The sequence below is a fragment of the Lolium rigidum genome, chromosome 1 (genome assembly GCF_022539505.1).
Source record: "Lolium rigidum isolate FL_2022 chromosome 1, APGP_CSIRO_Lrig_0.1, whole genome shotgun sequence".
NCBI lineage: Eukaryota > Viridiplantae > Streptophyta > Magnoliopsida > Poales > Poaceae > Lolium > Lolium rigidum.
In genome coordinates, this window is record NC_061508.1 from 261229279 (window position 1) to 261248453 (window position 19175).

Sequence of the window (19175 nt, forward strand, 5' to 3'; positions counted from 1 at the left end):
TGAATGTGCTAAGAAAAATAATGTTATAGAGCAATGTTTTTATGTGCTGTTGCTCTCTGAAAGCCATGCAAGTTTGAACTTCGAAGTATAACATGCTATGCAGCCTGCAGGGCAGGTACATAGTAGCTGGGCTGAATAATGCAGACATGGACATATACAATTTACTGGATTTATATGTTAGTCTGCTAACGATAGACAAACAAACGAACAAAGAAACAAACTGAGGACCATATGATTTACTCTACGTACACGGTACACCTCGATCGTCAAGAAGAACCTTGGAGATTATCAACCAAAATTAATGGTCAATGGTCAGGCCAATCATGCCAAGTGCTTACTTAACCGCCGCGACTGATGAGCATGTGCGTTTACACCTAATTAATCATCCACAAAAGTAATGCGTTCCTCGTCGACCTTCGGATCACCATCAGTGGCACCTTTTTTCTCTCACGTCGATCGTGTCGCGTCGTGTCGTGTGAGCCGTGAACCCGTTCGTCCCCTTTTATCGCACGCACTGCTCACCGCGCGTTCATGCCGACTCCACCCACTTGTAAAGCTCACCTCTCTCTCTCTCGTCATCCATTTCTTGCCTGTTTGATCGAGGCAGAAAGAGGAGGGAAAGCTATAAACATGGCGAGGGACATCCGGGCTGGTCACGAGCCGACAGATGACAGTGCTAGTGGTGGCGCCGCGCTCGTGCTGTGGGACTGCGGCAGCTCGCTCTACGACTCCTACGAGCTCACCGCCTTCAAGCGCCAGCTCGACGCCGCCGTGCTCGCCTGCCGCTCGATCTCCATGCCTCACCTCCCCGCCGCCGCCACCACGCCGGCAGCTGGCGGCAGGAAGAGGCGCGCGGGGAGGCTACCGGCTCTGCTCCGGAGGTTCTTCTCCAAGGTGCTCGTCCGTCTTCGGCTCCCGGCCTCGGTGCGTGGCACAAGACATCACGGCCGGTACCGGGGGTACGACGGATACGGCCACGGCGACTATAGCGCCACGGGTTCGCCGTGGTCCGGCGCGCTGACCTCCATCCCGGAGGAGAGCGGCGACAGCCCGGAGACCGGGTTGTCGCCTCCGATCGTCGCCGGTCCGAGCGCGCTGCGCAGGGTTCAGTCGGAGCGGTTCATCGGCAGCAAGACGGCGTCCACCATGGTTCCATTCGACGTCGTCTTGTAGCTCAACATACAGTGATTAGGCGTAAGACTAGCACAAGTCAGTCAGATACTTGTATGTATACCTAGAATATGCAGCGAGTTCTTCCTTTTTAGTTCACATACAGTGTTCGTGGTGTAAGAATTAGCAGTGGCAAGTGATTAATCAAGTGAGCAACAAGGAAATTCAAAGAGTTGTTGCTTGGAGCGCTGATCGGATCAACAGAGGACGAATAGCAGTTCGCACATGGGAGGGCGATCGATCGAGATATATGGCGCGCCAGAATGGAGCCGATTCTTGCATCTGTGCGAACGATCTTGCGGTTGTGGATACGACCTGGACCGAACTTGCAAGTAACAGAGAAACGCGGTAGTTGAGGAGCGTGCTTTCTTCTTCAGGTTGCATCTGTTTTGGTCACCCTTTGTGCTAACTGCTAATTTGTTACGGCTAGGCTCATGTACAACCATGACTCGTGAACTTTCTACTCCCTCCGTTTTTTGACATTCAGACTTTCTTCAGAGTGAAAAACCTAAACAAAGATCTTCAATTGGGTGATGGCAGCATTGTTTTTTTTTTCTTGGAGACGTTGTTTTTTTTCTTATATACAATCTCTTCTGTAGTTTGGTGTTGTTTTTGGTGCTAGTTAGAATGCTACTTTGTGAGTCTTTGTTTTCTTTTCTCTATTTTTTTATTTTTTTCTTGGATCATTGATGTGCTAACTGCTAATTTCCTGCGTGTAGATTCATGAAGTCGTCGTGTTGTACAACCATGACTCGTGATCTTTCTTCAATCGGAGTACGGCTGTACATGAAGAATTAGACCTATAATAACGGAACCACTAATTCTCCACTAGTAGGTGAGAATTAACTTAGTACTCAATCAAGTTTATAACCAACAGATTTGCATCGCGATTCATGAGTAGCAAATGGAGTTGCAACTAAAATTTTCAGTTGCAAATAGGGTTGCAATTAATTTTTCTATTACAAATGGTTGTAACCGGGATTTTTTAGTTGCATACCGTGTTGCAACTGCGATTTTTTATAGTTGCAAATTAGGTTGCAACTGAACTTTTAAATCGCAAGCGAGTTGTAACCAAACAATTGTTCACGCACTACAAAATTATGGGATGACATCACTTGAATGAAAATTAAAGTAAGACATCGGATCTTGTATCCAAACGAGTCCTTGATAGTAGGTGGTTCGCCCTCGAAAAAAAAAGATAGTATGTGGTTTTGAGTTTAACACGCTAACACGACGACGATTGTTGAAGTGTATAAGTAGATTGTCTAGCCCTTTTCATCAGTTCGGATTTTTAGTTCAAGTGACTAGTGCATGAAGCTTAACATGGTATCAGAGCCTCAGGTCTCGAGTTTAAATCCTGGCTTTCACAATTTATTCTAAAAATTATCTCTTCTCGCAGCCTCCTGCCGCGCCCGGCCTCCCGCTGCCTCTTTGCCTCTCTACACGTGTTGACTTCGTCTTCTCGTCTTCCCGTCACACGTGAGAGGGGGTGTTGAAGTGTATAAGTAGATTGACTAGCCCTTCCCATCAGTTCGGACTTTTGGTTCAAGTGGCTAGTGCAAGAAACTTAACACATACTCCGTTCCTCCTGTGCTCGACAGAAGCGCTTCGGATGCCCCTTGTATACGTCCATCCCCCTTGTGCTCGACAGAAGCGCTTCGGATGCCAATGTGCGAACCTGGTGAACAGAGTGGCATTTGCCACACAAGAAAGAAGGGGAAAGAAAAGACTACAGTTCCAAAGAACTCCATGGCCCTGCAGTCTCATTGCCTTCCAAAACTATCTTCAGAGGACAGGAGGCGAGGAGGGCTCGAGAGAAACAAAGACCAGCGACTTCAACCCCGTCAGCGTGAAAGGTCATGGCTGTGTCCAAGTAATTTGCCAGATCTGATGTCATAATGTGTGGGCCATATTTGATTGTTAACTTAGTATTCAGAAGCAGCAGGTATTGTACCAGCACTTTGTGCTGCAACGGGAAAAAAAAGTTCAAATTTGGTAGGGTTCCAATCCATATATCTGTAATTGTAAGTACGCGAGTTAAAATATAGCTTACATAAATTTTAAGGTTCACACGACAGAAGTGGGGCATTCATGCCACCTTGTGCAGTTGAGGAAACAGGATTCAAATACTTCACTCTTGTTTTCTCTTCAGCTTACTGGTTTGCGACAATTAAAACAAAATGCTGGTAACGAAATCAAGGCGAAGAACTTTGATCTTGCTTCACCAGCTATACTGTCTTGTTTTGAACAATTATTTAGGGTCGTAGTTCACGGTTTTGGGCAAGTGATAACTTGTAAGACAAGCGCAGGCAAGTGTTTTGCTACAAAACAAACAACACACTAGAGGTAGACACTAAGACACCACAACTGACCCTATTGCCATTCACTTCAGTCATATGCTTTGTAATGCTGGGTAACCACAACATCTCCAAAAGTGCAGAGACTGAAGGCAACTAACATACAGTAGATAAGAACAAACAAATATTTATTTATTTTCTGAACAGAAAGATTCAGCTGGACTAACTGCAACTTAATTCCAGATTCACACGGAATGCAACAGAGAAGGCAAGAAAGAACTACTCCTATATTTAGAAGCACTTTGACCAGCTCATCCGTACAACTAGACAACTTAAGGTGCCGGTTTTCCTAGATGCATACAGGATAGTTCTGAGCAATCAAAGACACGTAAACATCTTTGTTTTGTTAAGAAAGACCAAATAATTACTTATCAGAAATTGCACTTTGAATAGGATGATGACAAAATAATTACTCTCGAGGAATTGTACTTCACAGAAGGCAGGGAAACCGTGAAATAAGGGAAAATTCAGAAAGCCTATTCCATCCTTTCCATGATGTCTTCATCAATCTCGATTGCGATGATCTCCCCGTCTTCGAACTGGTCCTTCCTGGGAGGCGCTGGCGGGGCGAACAGCCGTGGTGGGCCTGTTCCCTTCTTCTTGTTACGGGGACGTGCCTAACATGAACATACGGAGAAGTAAGAATCACAATGAACGCATCAAGATTGAGATTGTGCTAGAGGACTCACATTCCCATATGAGTGGCTGAACCTTTTGCCTCTCTTTGTCTTTCTGTCCCCTCTTCCACAGTAGACTGGTCACAACAGAGAGAGTTCTGAAGTCAGAATAGGTTCGAATTTCAAACCCTCATCTGATACTAGTATTCAACATCTGCAATCCGTAAGAATTTCTACGAGCAGCTTTCATTTATTTTATAGTTCATCTACACAAATTGTATGCTCATCGTCATCGACACACTACCAAGTCACACTAACTCAACTCCCCAACCCATTTGGAAAGATGGGTGTTTTCCTGATTGTTGTGAACTTTCGTGCGAAATTCTTGCCAAAGTCGAAGTGAAGTATCTTCTTCCTAACCATTTCACCTCCCTCGCCCCTCGGTGTTTCATACAGTAAAATCAATGTCATTCCAGCAACTATTATCTTGTATTCCTACTCGGTCCTTCAGTCGTACTTCTATTTCTCGGGGTACTAAACGGGAGAATAATTTCCCTAGTGAACTGTCGAGCATCGAAACGAACTACTGAACAAAATTCACCGATTTGAAAGCAAGAGTGTAAGGACTAGTGGATTTACCATCAAGAACTGGGGTGAGAGGGGCCGAGACGGCGGTGGCGGCGAGGCTTGTGCGGGAGCGGGAGAGTGATACGGTGGCTGAGAGCCCGAAGGAGGAGGAGGATACGGCGCCGTGGTGGTGGTAGGGGAAGGCGGCGGTGGAGACGGCCATGCCCTGGACGGCGAGCAGCGCCATTGCAGGGTGCACGGAGCAGTGTGTTGGATTGGTGTGGATTTGGGAAGTGAGGGAGATGACGGATTGGATGGGATAAGGAGAGAAGTGATAAAACGGAACGGGAGGACACAGCTGGGCCTGCCGATTTAGCTGCTGGGCTTAGTCATATGCGGCTGGGCCTTTCAAGTGCTCGGCCATGTTTTATTTATCTACTGGGCCCTTCCGGTGCTTAGACATTTCCTAAAAAAAAAGTAGTGCCTTATAACGGGAAATCCATTTTAGCTGGTAGAAGCATATGAACCCATTGTGCGAAAACATATTTTGAAGTGTCAAAAAATTAAAAAATTAAATGTTGAATATACATCTTGACATTTTATGTTCGTACATAAGTTTCTAGATTTTTTTATTTTTCTGTGTCTCCTGTAAAAATCACAAATTTTGATCTTTGCAACGCTCACGAAAACTTGTGTACGAACTGTCACAATATATACCATAATTTTTATGTAAGAATTTTTTTAACAATTTTAAAATTGTTTTTTCATTATTTTGCATAATGGGTGCAAATGCTCCTATGAGCCAAACCGGCTCCTCCCTAATAAACATTTCTATCATTGAAATCGGTATTTTTTTACGAAAAATTCCACTAATCTATTCATAATCCTCAAGTAAAGTGCACGCAAGCCTAAAAGTAACAAATATTACAAATAGATACTTGGATCACCTAGCGGCGACTACAAGCACTCAAACGAGTCGAAGGTGTGCCTCCATCCTCGCCCCTCCCTCACTGGACGCAGGCACAACTTATCGTTGTAGAGTCTATTCTAGTATATAGATAGGACCCGTTTCAAAAAAAAAGTATATAGATAGGAAGTCATCGTGCTAAGATCCTAAAGAACCAATGCACAAGAGTTGCAACCGTCATCGATGAAGAGAAACGTAAATCGGAAGGAACATCGATCAAAACCAGCAAATCCGCCGGAGACACACCTCTACACGCCCTCCGACGATGCTAGACGCACCACCATGACGGGGGCTAGAGGGTGATGGCTTTATTGCATCTTTAGAAACCCAACACCGCCACACCTTTTGAATGTTCGAGGACGTCACCTAGAGGGGGGTGAATAGGCGGTGTGGCAAGTTTTAGCCTTTTCCAATTTTAGCGCAACGGAAGGTAAATGTGATAGCTTTGGCAAAGGTGATGTTCCTACAATAATACTAGGACATGTGCAACAAGTAAAGGAATCAACAAGATAGTAAGAGTAAGGTGCGAGATAACCGGAGGACGCGGAGGCGAGTCGAGGTTTGTTTACCGCGAGTTCCTTCCACAACGAGGAAGTACGTCCGCGTTGAGGAGGTGCTAGTCTCACACAAGAGACTAGACGGCCACACCACGAAGGAAGGCCTCACCTTCTTCCTCGAGAGAGCTCCACGGAGGTGCTCTCCCTCTTCCACTAAGGCACCGGTCGAGGCGGTGATTCCTTCACAAGGTTGGGGTGAGCTCCACACACACAAGGATGCTCCCAACACCCTATGGAGCTAGTACATCACCAAGCTAGCCTCCATAGCTGCACATCTCCAATGCTCCACCATAGGAACCCATCCAATGCTCCACACAAGGAACCCTTCCAATGCTCCACCAAAGGAACGCTACCAATGCCCCACGAAGGAACCCGTCCAATGCCCCACAAAGGAACCCTTCCAATGCTCCACAAGAGGAACTCTTCCAATGCTCCACTAAGGAACCCTATCACCAAGATCCACTAAGGAAGAACACACACACCCTACGAGATCGGAACCCCGGAGAGAGCACAACCCATGCACCTAATGCAATGGCTAAGAACACCACTAGGATGCCCAAGTTCTTCTCTCCCAAATTCCAACAAAGCTAGAAGAAGCAATTGGGGGAATAAGGGAGGAAGAACAAAGGAGGAGAAACACCAAGAAACTCCAAGATCTAGATCTATCAAGATCCTCTCACTTAGAGGAGGATTCAATTGGTGAAGCTCTAGATCTAGATATCCTCTCTCCTTTCCCCCAAAAATATGCAACTAATAGTGGGGGGGATCAAGAGGAGGAAGAACAAAGAGGGAGAAACACCAAAAAACTCCAAGATCTAGATCTAGCAAGATCCTCTCACTTAGAGGAGGATTCAATTGGTAAAGCTCTAGATCTAGATCTCCTCTCTCCTTTCCCCCAAAAATATGCAACAAATAGTGGGGGGATCAAGAGGAGGAAGAAAGAATCCAAGGTCAACAATGGAGGAGAGAGAGTGGAGGTGCAGGGTTGGTTGGGTCGGAGGTGGAAGAGAGATATATATAGGGGACCCAGAAATATAGCTGTTGGGGCTGAAAAAGGTCAGATCCGCGCCCAAAGCGGTACTACCGCTTGTCGAAGCGGTACTACCGCTCGCACGCGAACTGCGCAGAAAACGGTCAGAAATCGGCCCAAATCGGCCCAAGCGGTACCACAAGCGGTACTACCGCTCGAGCGGTACTACCGGGTCGGTACCAGGTCAATACCGGACCAGATGCATTGTCTCGCAGAGACCAAACCGGTACCTGACCGGTACCTGACCGGTATTACCGCCCGTCCCCTTTTTTCTTTAAACTGCGATACGAAAACGGCAATATCTCGGGCTTGGAAACTCCGATTGAGGTGAAACCAATTTTGCCGGAAAGAGGACGACGAGAGCTACCACTACATAAGGTGAAAACATGCAAAAGAGTGAGTGATGATTTTCTCATGGTCATAGAGGTGTAACCTCTCAATATGGTATATCGGGAAAATCATCACCCTTGCACATTGAAAGAACATCTCTCACATTATGTTTTGTGTGTTTGATGTCAATATATGTGATACACTAATGTTTGTTTAAGTGGTACAGGGATTACATAGTTATTTATTCATGTGTGTTGGATTTGATCGTCTGTCAAAAGAAATCAGAAAAAGTTGGCCAGGCCGGATAATCCGGGCCGGATATTGTTGAAATATCCGGCCCCCTGTTTTTGGCTAAGTCTTCGAGGAAAAGCTTCTCTGGCATAGGGCCGGACATTTGGCCGGATAATGTCCCGTATTGTACCGGGGCCGGATTATCCGGGCCGGATATTTTGGAAATATCCGGCCCCCTCGTTTTGGCTAAGGACTGGAAGAAAAGCTTCTCTGGCATAGGGCCGGACATTTGGCCGGATAATGTCACACTTTTGTCCCGATGGCCGGATTATCCGGGGGGGCGGATTATCCGGCCCTTACTTAGGCCGGAATATCCGGCCCCCCGGAAGCAGCAACGGCTCATTTTTGAGAGGGGGTATAAATACCCCCCTTCTCCTACCTTGGTTGCTTGCTCAATCATTACACAAGAAATCTGCCAAGCCACCTCCATTAGAGCCACCTCAAGAAACTCAAGATTTGCAAGATCTCCTTCCTCCCCCAACCAAATCTCTTGATCTTTGGGGATTCGAAGGAGAAGACACCGATCTACATCCTCACCGAAGCGTTCTTCATTTCCCCCTCTCTTGTTTGAGGGATCTCATGCTAGTGTTCCTATTTGGTTCCCTAGTTGATTTGTGTTGATGTATTGTTGTTGATTGTTGTGTTGTAACAGATTTGGGAGCCTCCAATTTGGTTGTGGATGTGTGCCCCAAGAACCTTGTAAAGGCCCGGTTTCCGCCTCGAGGAAATCCCTTAGTGGAAGTGGGCTAGGCCTTCGTGGCGTTGCTCACCGGAGATCCGAGTGAAGCCTTCGTGGCTGTTGGTTTGGCTTTCGTAGCAACCACACTCCTCCAAACGTAGACGTACCTTCTTGCAAAGGAAGGGAACTACGGGAATCATCTCCGTGTCATCGCGTGCTCCACTCTCGGTTACCTCTATCCTATTCTATCTCTATATTGCTTAGATATATCTTGCCTAGTTGTTAGCCTTGTCATATAGGTAAATTCACTTAGTTGCATATCTAGAGAATTTACCTTTTGTGTCAAGCCTAAATTGAAAAAGAACTAAAAATTGGTTAGCACCTATTCACCCCCCCTCTAGGTGCGGCATACGATCCTTTCAATTGGTATCGAGCCTCGGCTCTTATTTCGGAGCTTAACCGCCTAAGAGTATGCCGGACGAGGAGTCCTCGGAAGGGGCCGCCAAGATGGTCTCCGTGGAAGACTTCAATTCGTTGAAGTCCTCCGTGGAAGCCCAAATGGAAAGCATGAAAAAGATGATTGCCGAGCTTTTGGCTCCGGCCCTTCCCAAGGCTCCTAGTGTAGAGGTAAAAGACACGGGTGCGTTAGATGAGGGAGAGGCTTCGGACTTACCCTCATCTACCAAACCCGTGGAAGGTGATAACTTAAACACTATCAAATCTCCCATTGCATCTCCTAAGGGAACTGATGGGAGTGAGAGCTACAATCGAGTACCTCCACCTTTCCAATCACCCGATATACCGGTTCCCCATCCTCATTTGAACATTCGGGGCGACCCACCTAAGTTTTCTATTGAAAATTTCGATACTTGGCGGTTTGAGTTCCGCTCTCATGTTTGTAGTGCCTCCAATGAATTATGGAGAATCATCTTGGAGGGCTTCAAGCCATACAACCCCGACAAGTTGACTAGAAGAGAAGCGGTTGATAGTCAACTCAACAACACCGCCTTGCACATGATTCAAACTAGTGTGGGGACAAAGGAATTGCATCGTGTCCGGAACTACACCACCGCCAAGGAAGCTTGGGATGGTTTGACCGCTAGTTGCATTGGAAGTGAGAGCACAAGGAGGAACAAGTATAATGCTCTCAAGAACAAAGCCGAAGGGTTCATGAGGCTACCGGATGAAGATCATGAAGACATGTATGGAAGACTTCTCACCGTTGCCGATGCCTTCCGGCTTATTGGTGCCACCCACATCAATGATTCTTGGATCAAGGAGAAGTACATTGAATGCATGATGCCATTTGTACCCATTGATGTCAAGACTCTTGTGGGAAGGGAATGCTATTCCTCTCTCACCTCTCAACAAGTCGTGCACGAGATGCAAGCTCTCAAGGTGCTTGAGGAAACCTCTCATGATTCTCGCAATCGTGCTCTTGGGATGGCAAAAGGTTCCAACCTTGCCTTGGTGGTCAACTCCGTTGAAGAAGTGATTCCTCAAGAATCTTATAGGGCATCTTGGAGTATGACCTATCCGGAAGATTTGCAATGCCACTACCATGATCACATGGCCTTCCATGCAAAATCCTTTTGGGTTGATCCCTCCAAGGCCAAGGAAGACAACATCAAGAGGAACAACAAAAGTGGGTTCACGAGCTTTGGTCCAAAGACAAGATCATGCTACAATTGTGATGACAAGCGCCACTTCATTGCCGAATGCCCCTATGAGAATAGAGAGCTTCATAATGGGAGGCTCATTCCCAAGGACAAGAGCAAAGACTCAAAGGGCAAATATTCAAAGCCCCTCAACAAGAAGTTCTACAACAACAAGACCAAGAAGGGCAAGAGGCCCTCAAGAGTTGTGCTAGTAACAAGGGAAGAATATTCTTCAGATGAAGTTGAAAGTTCTAGTGGTGATGAAGATGAAGAAAGCTCAAAGGAATTGGCCGCCATCGTCACCACCAACACACCCTCTTCATCTCTCTTTGAATCTCCCAATGAGAACCCTCATATCAAGAATGCACATTGCTTCATGGCAAGGTCCTCCTTGGACACACCTATTGTGCTATCAACTCAAGAAGAGTATACCTCCGGAGATGATGATGTTGATGATGAAGAAGATGCAACCTCTAATGGATTGGTCGCTCTTGCCTCCCTCTCCACTAACTCTTCATCACCAAGTGAATCCCCCAATGAGGTCATTCATGTGGAGGAAGAAAGTTGCCTTATGGCTAAATCTTCCGAGGTATCATCTCCTAACCCCTCTATGCCTAACATTGCTAATGATCTAGGGGTTGACCCCGCTAGTCTAAAAGTGAAACAAGAGATGCTAGAGTTTGATGAGTTCATTAGTAACCTACAAGGTAACACTAAGAAGCATGTTTCAAGCCTCATGGTTCGTATAGCTCAACAAAGTGATATGCTTGAGAAAAAGGGTCAAATAGAGAGAGAAGACTCTCTTGAAATCCATGCCCTTAAAAATGCTCTTGAGGAAAGTCAAGAAACTATAGCTTCTCTTGAGGAGAGGCTAGAGACTCTTGAAGAGCCTCAAGATAAAATTAACAAGCTCACTAAAGCTAGAGATCTTGCTAGAGCTAAGACTAAAGTGCTTATAAAGGAAAAGGCCAAATTTGGTGTTGATCATGAGAAACTTGTGAAGGATCTAGATGATCTAGACAAGGCTCATAAAGCCTTGAAGAGTGAATACTCTCTCCTCTCCGAGTCTTATGAGCAACTTCAAATTAGGCTTGCTTCATATGACATACCTAGTACCTCTACTCCTTCATGTGATCATGCAAATGTAATTGAGGAAAATGCTAGGTTGAAAGATGAACTTGCTAGGACCTCCTCTCCCCAAAGTAAACTTTCCTTGGATGATCTTTTGAGTAAGCAAAGGTCAAACAATGGGAAGGAGGGACTTGGTTTTAATACCAAGGCTAAAAAGGCAAACAAGAAAAAGACCAAGCCCGCACATGAGAAAGCTAATGGTGAACCCGAAAGGGCAACACCATTAATGATGATGGTGCGGGAATAGATAACCCTCACTATGTTCTCTTTAAAGATTATTATGGTGATGTTTATGCTAAATATGTTGGTCCATATGATGGTTATGTTGCTTGGTCTATTTGGGTTCCAAAGACCCTTGTTGCTAACAAAAGAGGACCCATTGAAAAATGGGTACCTAAATCCAAGAATTGATCTCATGTAGGACTATGCCGCCGGAGGTTCAAAATGGGTACTTGATAGTGGATGTACAAGTCATATGACCGGCGGCAAGAACCTCGTCAAGGAGTTGAGGCCTAACATAAATGATATCACCGTCTCCTTTGGCGATAATTCTACATCCGAGGTATTGGGTTTTGGCAAGGTTGTGGTTGCACACAACATTACTCTTGTGGATGTCATGCTTGTCAAAACCCTTGGTTACAATTTGCTTTCCGTTTCCACCCTTGGCAAGATGGGTTTCGCCGTCTTTATTGATAATGATATTGTGGTCCTCTTGTGGAGCAAGACTCTAAAAGTCGCATTCGTTGGGTATCGCGAACACAACTTGTATGTGGTGGACTTTTCGGGGACCACCACGTCAAGTGCGATGTGCCTATTCGGAAAGGCGGACGTGGGTTGGTTGTGGCATCGCCGCCTAGCCCATGTCAACATGAGAACTTTGCAAAGTCTTCATAAGGGGAACCATATTGTGGGACTAATGGAAAATGTGTCTTTTGCCAAAGATCGTGTTTGTAGGGCTTGTGTTGAAGGCAAAATGCATGACTCTCCGCATCCAAGCAAGACCATCATCTCTTCCAAGAGGATCTTGGAGCTCCTTCATGTGGATCTCTTTGGTCCCGTTACTCATGCAAGTCTTGGTGCGAAGAAACATTGCTTGGTGATTGTCGATGACTACTCAAGATACACTTGGGTCTACTTTCTCAAGACGAAAGATGAGACTCAACAAATATTCATTGACTTTGCTACCGAGGTGCAACGCCAACACAACCTCCTCATTATGGCAATAAGAAGTGACAACGGCTCCGAGTTCAAGAACTACACACTCAATGATTTTCTTAGTGATGAGGGGATTCGTCATCAATATTCCGCTGCTTACACCCCTCAACAAAATGGTGTTGCGGAGAGGAAGAATCGGACTCTTATGGATATGGCAAGGTCTATGATGGCGGAGTATAAATCCTGCTATAACTTTTGGGCCGAAGCCATCTCCACCGCTTGTCACTCCTCCAACCGGCTCTATCTCCGCAAGGGCTTGAACAAGACTCCATATGAAATACTCACCGGGAACAAGCCTAATATCTCATACTTCAAGGTGTTCGGGTGTAAGTGTTTCTACAAAATCAAAGGGGTTCGTTTGTCTAAATTTGCTCCTAAAGCTTTGGAGGGTATATTTGTTGGTTACGGTGCCGAATCTCACACTTATAGAATCTTTGATGTATCCTCCGGGATTATCATTGAATCTTGTAGTGTGAAGTTCGAAGAAAATGATGGCTCCCAAGTGGGGCAAGTTGATGTTTGTGCGGGTGATGAAATACCTCAAGATGCCATAGTAAGAATGGGTGTGGGATTTTTCCGCCCCATTGAGGGACACGGTGTGGTGTCTCGGGAAGGACTATGCTCTACCACGGTGGAGCCCTCATCTTCTCAACATCAACAAACCCCATCAAGTGAAGCAAATGATGCACCAACCCAAGAACAAGAACAACACCCTCTCTCTAGTGTGCAAGATCAAGGACAAGATCAAGGACAAGATCAAGGACAAGATCAAGGTCATGATCAACCAAGAATTCATGATGGTTCCGACGAGTATCCATTTGATATTTGCTCCGCACCAAATGATGTCCAAGATCAAGCACATGATGTTGAGCACTCACAAGAAATTGTGGTTGCTCAAGTGGAAGGTCAAGACGGGGACCCAAATGATCAAGTTGATCAAGTGACACCTCCAAGGCCAAGAAGAACCAAGGAGGAGATCGAGGCCCGTCGTCTAGCAAGAAGAGAAAGGCAACTTGAGCGTCTTGAACACACACACGACAAGGTTCTTGGTGATGTAAGGGCAAAGGTTTCCACAAGAAGGCAATTGGCTAATTTTAGCAACCATCATGCTTATATCTCCTTAGTGGAACCCAAGAAAGTATTTGAAGCCCTTGAAGATTCGGATTGGTTGGAAGCTATGCACGAAGAACTCAACAACTTCAAGCGCAACAAAGTGTGGACTTTAGTAGAGAAGCCAAAGGGGTGCCGCAATGTTATTGGCACTAAATGGATATTCAAGAACAAGCAAGATGAGTTTGGGAATGTTGTGAGGAACAAGGCAAGATTGGTGGCTCAAGGGTTCTCTCAAGTTGAGGGAATTGACTTTGGAGAAACCTATGCTCCCGTGGCTCGTCTTGAGTCCATCCGTATCCTTCTTGCTTATACATCGCATCATAACTTTAAGTTACAACAAATGGATGTGAAAAGTGCATTTCTTAATGGTCCTATTCATGAAGAGGTTTATGTTAAGCAACCCCGGGGTTCGAGGATCTCAACTTCCCTAACCATGTCTACAAGCTCGATAAAGCTCTTTATGGTCTCAAACAAGCTCCTAGAGCTTGGTATGAGCACCTTAAGGAATTATTGGTAGACCGTGGGTTTGATGTTGGGCTAATCGATCCCACTCTTTTTACTAAGAGGGTCAATGGGGAGCTTTTCGTTTGCCAATTATATGTTGATGATATTATCTTTGGCTCTACTAACAAAGCTTTCAATGATGAATTCTCAAAGCTTATGACCGATAGGTTTGAGATGTCTATGATGGGAGAGATGAAGTTCTTCCTTGGTTTTGAGATCAAGCAATTGAGAGGAGGAACCTTCATCAACCAAGCAAAATATCTCCAAGACATGCTCAAGAGGTTCAAGATGACCAGAGATGAAAGGTGTTGCTACTCCTATGGTTACCAAATGTCATCTTGCACTTGATCCCAATGGTAAAGAGGTGGATCAAAAGGTATATCGCTCCATGATTGGATCCTTGCTTTACCTTTGTGCATCTAGACCGGACATAGTGTTGAGTGTTGGTGTGTGTGCAAGGTATCAAGCTTCTCCTAAGGAGAGCCACATGATAGCTCTCAAGAGAATCTTTCGATATTTGGTTGATACCCCAAGATATGGTATTTGGTACCCCAAAGGCTCAAGTTTTATTCTCAATGGGTACACCGATGCGGATTGGGCGGGAGACAAGGATGATAGGAAATCAACCTCCGGGGCTTGCCAATTTCTTGGTAGGTCTTTGGTGTGTTGGTCATCTAAGAAGCAAAATTGTATATCTCTCTCACCGCCGAAGCCGAATATGTTGCCGCCGCAAGTGGATGCACTCAATTGTTATGGATGAGGCAAACTTTAAAGGAATACGGTGTCATTTGTGACAAAGTGCCTCTATTATGTGACAATGAAAGTGCTATCAAGATTGCCTATAATCCGGTGCAACATTCAAGAACGAAGCATATTGAGATCCGGAATCATTTCATTAGGGATCATGTTGCCCGGGGTGATATTGAGCTTATCTATGTTCCTACCAAAGATCAACTTGCCGATATATTCACGAAGCCTCTTGATGAAGCAAGGTTCACTTATTTGAGGAATGAGCTAAATATCATCGATTCAAGGAGTATAGCTTGACCATCTTGCAAACACACCTTCGTCTCAAAACTTTATTTGGTTTAGATGTGGGCATGGAAATAGGGGGAGTGCGGTTTAAATTATTGAGCTATCCCTCCCCCCATAATGCCAACATTAAAGATTTCATTCTCGTTATATCATATGTTGATATGTGAGCTTAAATGATGAGTATTGGTTTGGACCCAAGATATATCTTCGCGGTGCCATACCATAACACTCATATATGGTGGCCTAGGCCACCACACTCTTCTTCGTGAAGAGTTGGAGTTGTTTGGATTTTCATTGGATTTTATTGACATCTCCATGTTCTTATGGGAAATCACTCTAGTTTGGCCTTATTTGCTCATATCTTGCAAACTTGAGTGACCATGTACCATTAACAGTTTGTATCTTCTAAAACCTAAGCCTACTCTCTCCTATAAGCCACTTCCATCTTGCTCATTTGTCATGTTTGGTAAAAACTTGGAGTTTGAGGTGTTTCGGTCGGATGATCTAGGTTGCTCCATCTTATTGGTAAATTTGCACCCTATATGTGACGTGATACATTATTGTATCACATATGGGTCATGCAAATAACCAACGAAAGATGGGCCGGATTCACGGTGATTACGGAATTTTCCGGAACCCGGATAATCCGGCCCCAGGCAACCCCGGAAAATCCGGCCCGGCCGGATTATCCGCCCTAAGCTAGGGCCGGATTATCCGGCCTGGGCAGATCTTGAAAGGGTTGAGGTCGAGGCCGCGGGGGGCCAAACGGTTCACACCTCCTCCCCCACGCGCCTCTCTCCTCTTTCTCCTCTCAAGACCGCCGGATCTCCTCCTCCTCGCCGGAGACGCTCCGTCCGCCCCCTCTCGGAGTTCTTGGGTGGATCGGGTGCATCTCCTCCCTAGCTACCTTCTCCTCCAAGCGGTTTCCACAATGGATGTGGGTATGATTCACAATCTCTAACCCTAGATGTTGTGTTTTATATGTGCTATTTTCTTGGTGGAATTGGTGTCTAGTTGTTCCAAATCACGTGTAGTGTACTCCTCTTGCATGCTATGAGGCCGATCTAGTCTTAGACAAGTTTTTGATTGAAAAACTGCACATCTCGCAGGGCCGGATTATCCGCCCCCCGAGCAGGCCGGATTATCCGGCCGGGCCGGATTATCCGCCCCCCAGGGCACCGGATTATCCGGCCTGGAGCTTCATCGCCGCTGCAGTTTTTGCTTCAATCTATCATGTCTAGATTTGTACCGACTTATAGCATGTTTCTCGAGTATATTACTGTATCTTACATGACTTATGAGCATTACCTTCTCTTTGCTACCCGCCTTTGCTTCTCACAGGTGGTGCTTCTCGGGGTGGTCGGAGACGCTCAAGGCATGATCGATCTAGTGACGAGTTTGCACCCAATGCACCTCGCAAGTCCGTCACTTCAAGGCGAAAGAACAAGGAAGTGAGGGAGAACTACAAGGCCATGGATCCGAGTCTCTTATTCCGCTATTCGCATGAAGAAGCTGGTATGAAGATGTTCCAAGGGATGAAGAGATAGAGGACGGGGAGATTCGGTGCATGGAGCGAGGAGTTCATCTACAAGGATGTCTATGAGCCCATGAAGAATGCGAGACCCATGCAAGCTATCGATGTGGACATTCTGGCAGTCAACAATCACTTTGAAGATGCAATCTGGGTAGCTGGAAGGCTGGGCTTGCATGATATCATGAAGATTCAATGTGACTATAGCCCAGATTTGGTGAAGCAATTCTTTGCCACTTTGGCAATCAAGAAAGATGAAGAACGCACTATGGAATGGATGACTGGCTCCACTCACTGCAGTGCCACTCTGCGCCGATTTGCTGGTATTCTTGGAGTTCCTGTTGATGAGGGTCGTCGCCTTCATGGACCACACCAGACAGATAAGAATGCTCTTGTGCATCTCTATACTGCAGCGGGAAAAGTTGGTTTTACTAAGGGGCTGCTTTCCATATACAGTCAGTTGCTCCGGTTCTTTCGGGCAACCATTTGCCCAAGTGGTGGTAACAATGACGCTCTCCGGGGAGCCCTTGTGGACCTTATGCACCTCAGCTATAAGTGTGCTCGTGAGCCTAATGAGGATCGAGACTTCACTCTTGATATCATGGACTTTATCTTCCATGAGATCCATGATGCCATGGTCTCCCGGACCACCATACCCTATGCACCTTACATTCAGCTTCTCATCAACAACTCTGTGGCTGTGACTGATGAAGATTTGAGTGGGTATCCTCTTGTGAAGCACCATGTCAAGAAGGCCTACAAGCTTAAGCCAGTCTCTTCAGCTGTACCTGCACCTGACACTTTCATGGGTGCTGCTCGTTCTAGTGGTTTTGCTCCTGCTCGTCATCCTGATGTCCCGGCTATGAGGAAGCAAGTGACCCGGCTTAGTTGGTTTCAGCGTCACATCCTTTGCATGAACATTGAGATCCATAAGGAGAACTATGCAGCTAGCCGAGAGCGTTACGAGATTAAGCATACTCGGGCGGTTATTCTACACAAGCTCAGTGGTGATCAAGGTCCCCCGCCTCAGCCTCCAGCTCACCAGGGTTACAGTGGATGGCACTCTGCACAGGTTCCTTGGAGTGATCTTGATGATTGCCTTCAAAGGTCCAACACCTCTCGTCGTTCTCCGGATGCACCTGACACTGATGAAGAAGAAGAAGAAGAAGAAGAAGAGGCGCAAGAGTCCGATGATGATTATGCCTCCGAGTGATTCCCATGGGACGTGTAGCGTCGCGCTTGTCCCCTTTTTGGCGTCTCGATGCCAAAGGGGGAGAAGTGTTCTATTAGGATTCTCGGGGATTTGCATGGTTTGGGCACAAGCATATGCATTTATCATTCTTATATTGCTTGTGTTCCCTCTTATTTGAACTATTTGGTTTGTTTGGTTTGTGTGCCGTTCAAAACTATGTGCTATGTGGTGTGAGACATTGTTATGGTTTTCGGATTTCTATTTGTTGAGATCAAGGATGTTACATTATGTGTGATGCTATATCTCCGCATTATATATCTACACATGGGTATGATTTCTTGCATCCTATCTCAACTTCATATGTGTCAATGTCTATTGTTAGAGCTCATGTTGGATATCTCTTGTGTTGAGGCACCATACTCCTATGTGTTGTGTATTTGTATTCAAATGCAAATTACTTATATGCACACATGTAGGGGGAGTGCCTCTATGTTTTGCCATCATGCTTGTCTCTATAGTGATTCCCTTGCAAATCCGTATATTGTCATCAAACACCAAAAAGGGGGAGATTGAAAGAACATCTCTCACATTATGTTTTGTGTGTTTGATGTCAATATATGTGATACACTAATGTTTGTTTAAGTGGTACATGGATTACATAGTTATTTATTCATGTGTGTTGGATTTGATCATCTGTCAAAAGAAATCAGAAAAAGTTGGCCAGGCCGGATAATCCGGGCCGGATATTGTTGAAATATCCGGCCCCCCTGATTTTGGCTAAGTCTTCGAGGAAAAGCAGCGCAGTATGGGGGCCGGACATTTGCCCGGATATTGTCCCGGTATTGTACCAGGGCCGGAATATCCGGGCCGGATATTTTGGAAATATCCGGCCCCCTCGATTTTGGCTAAGGACTCGGAAGAAAAGCTTCTACGGCATAGGGCCGGACATTTGGCCGGATAATGTCACACTTTTGTCCCGATGGCCGGATTATCCGGGGCGGATTATCCGGCCCTTACTTAGGCCGGAATATCCGGCCCCCCGGAAGCAGCAACGGCTCATTTTTGAGAGGGGGTATAAATACCCCCCTTCTCCTACCTTGGTTGCTTGCTCAATCATTACACAAGAAATCTGCCAAGCCACCTCCATTAGAGCCACCTCAAGAAACTCAAGATTTGCAAGATCTCCTTCCTCCCCCAACCAAATCTCTTGATCTTTGGGGATTCGAAGGAG

General features: G+C 45.8%; 2 protein-coding genes across 2 annotated transcripts; one reads left to right on the forward strand and one right to left on the reverse strand.

The window, feature by feature from the left end:
• The first annotated feature begins 553 nt into the window (after window positions 1-553).
• Window positions 554-1446, forward strand: LOC124683590. The gene has a single exon (XM_047218079.1). It carries the CDS (start codon window positions 631-633, stop codon window positions 1171-1173), a length of 543 nt encoding a protein of 180 aa, XP_047074035.1. The 5' UTR covers window positions 554-630; the 3' UTR covers window positions 1174-1446.
• Window positions 1447-3891: 2445 nt separating this feature from the next.
• LOC124683591 (30S ribosomal protein S31, chloroplastic-like) lies at window positions 3892-5000 on the reverse strand. The gene is made up of 3 exons (XM_047218080.1): window positions 4784-5000; window positions 4217-4281; window positions 3892-4144 (listed from the first exon to the last, which is right to left on the reverse strand). Exons 1-3 carry the CDS (start codon window positions 4956-4958, stop codon window positions 4004-4006), a joined length of 381 nt encoding a protein of 126 aa, XP_047074036.1. The 5' UTR covers window positions 4959-5000; the 3' UTR covers window positions 3892-4003.
• Between the last annotated feature and the right edge of the window lie 14175 nt (window positions 5001-19175).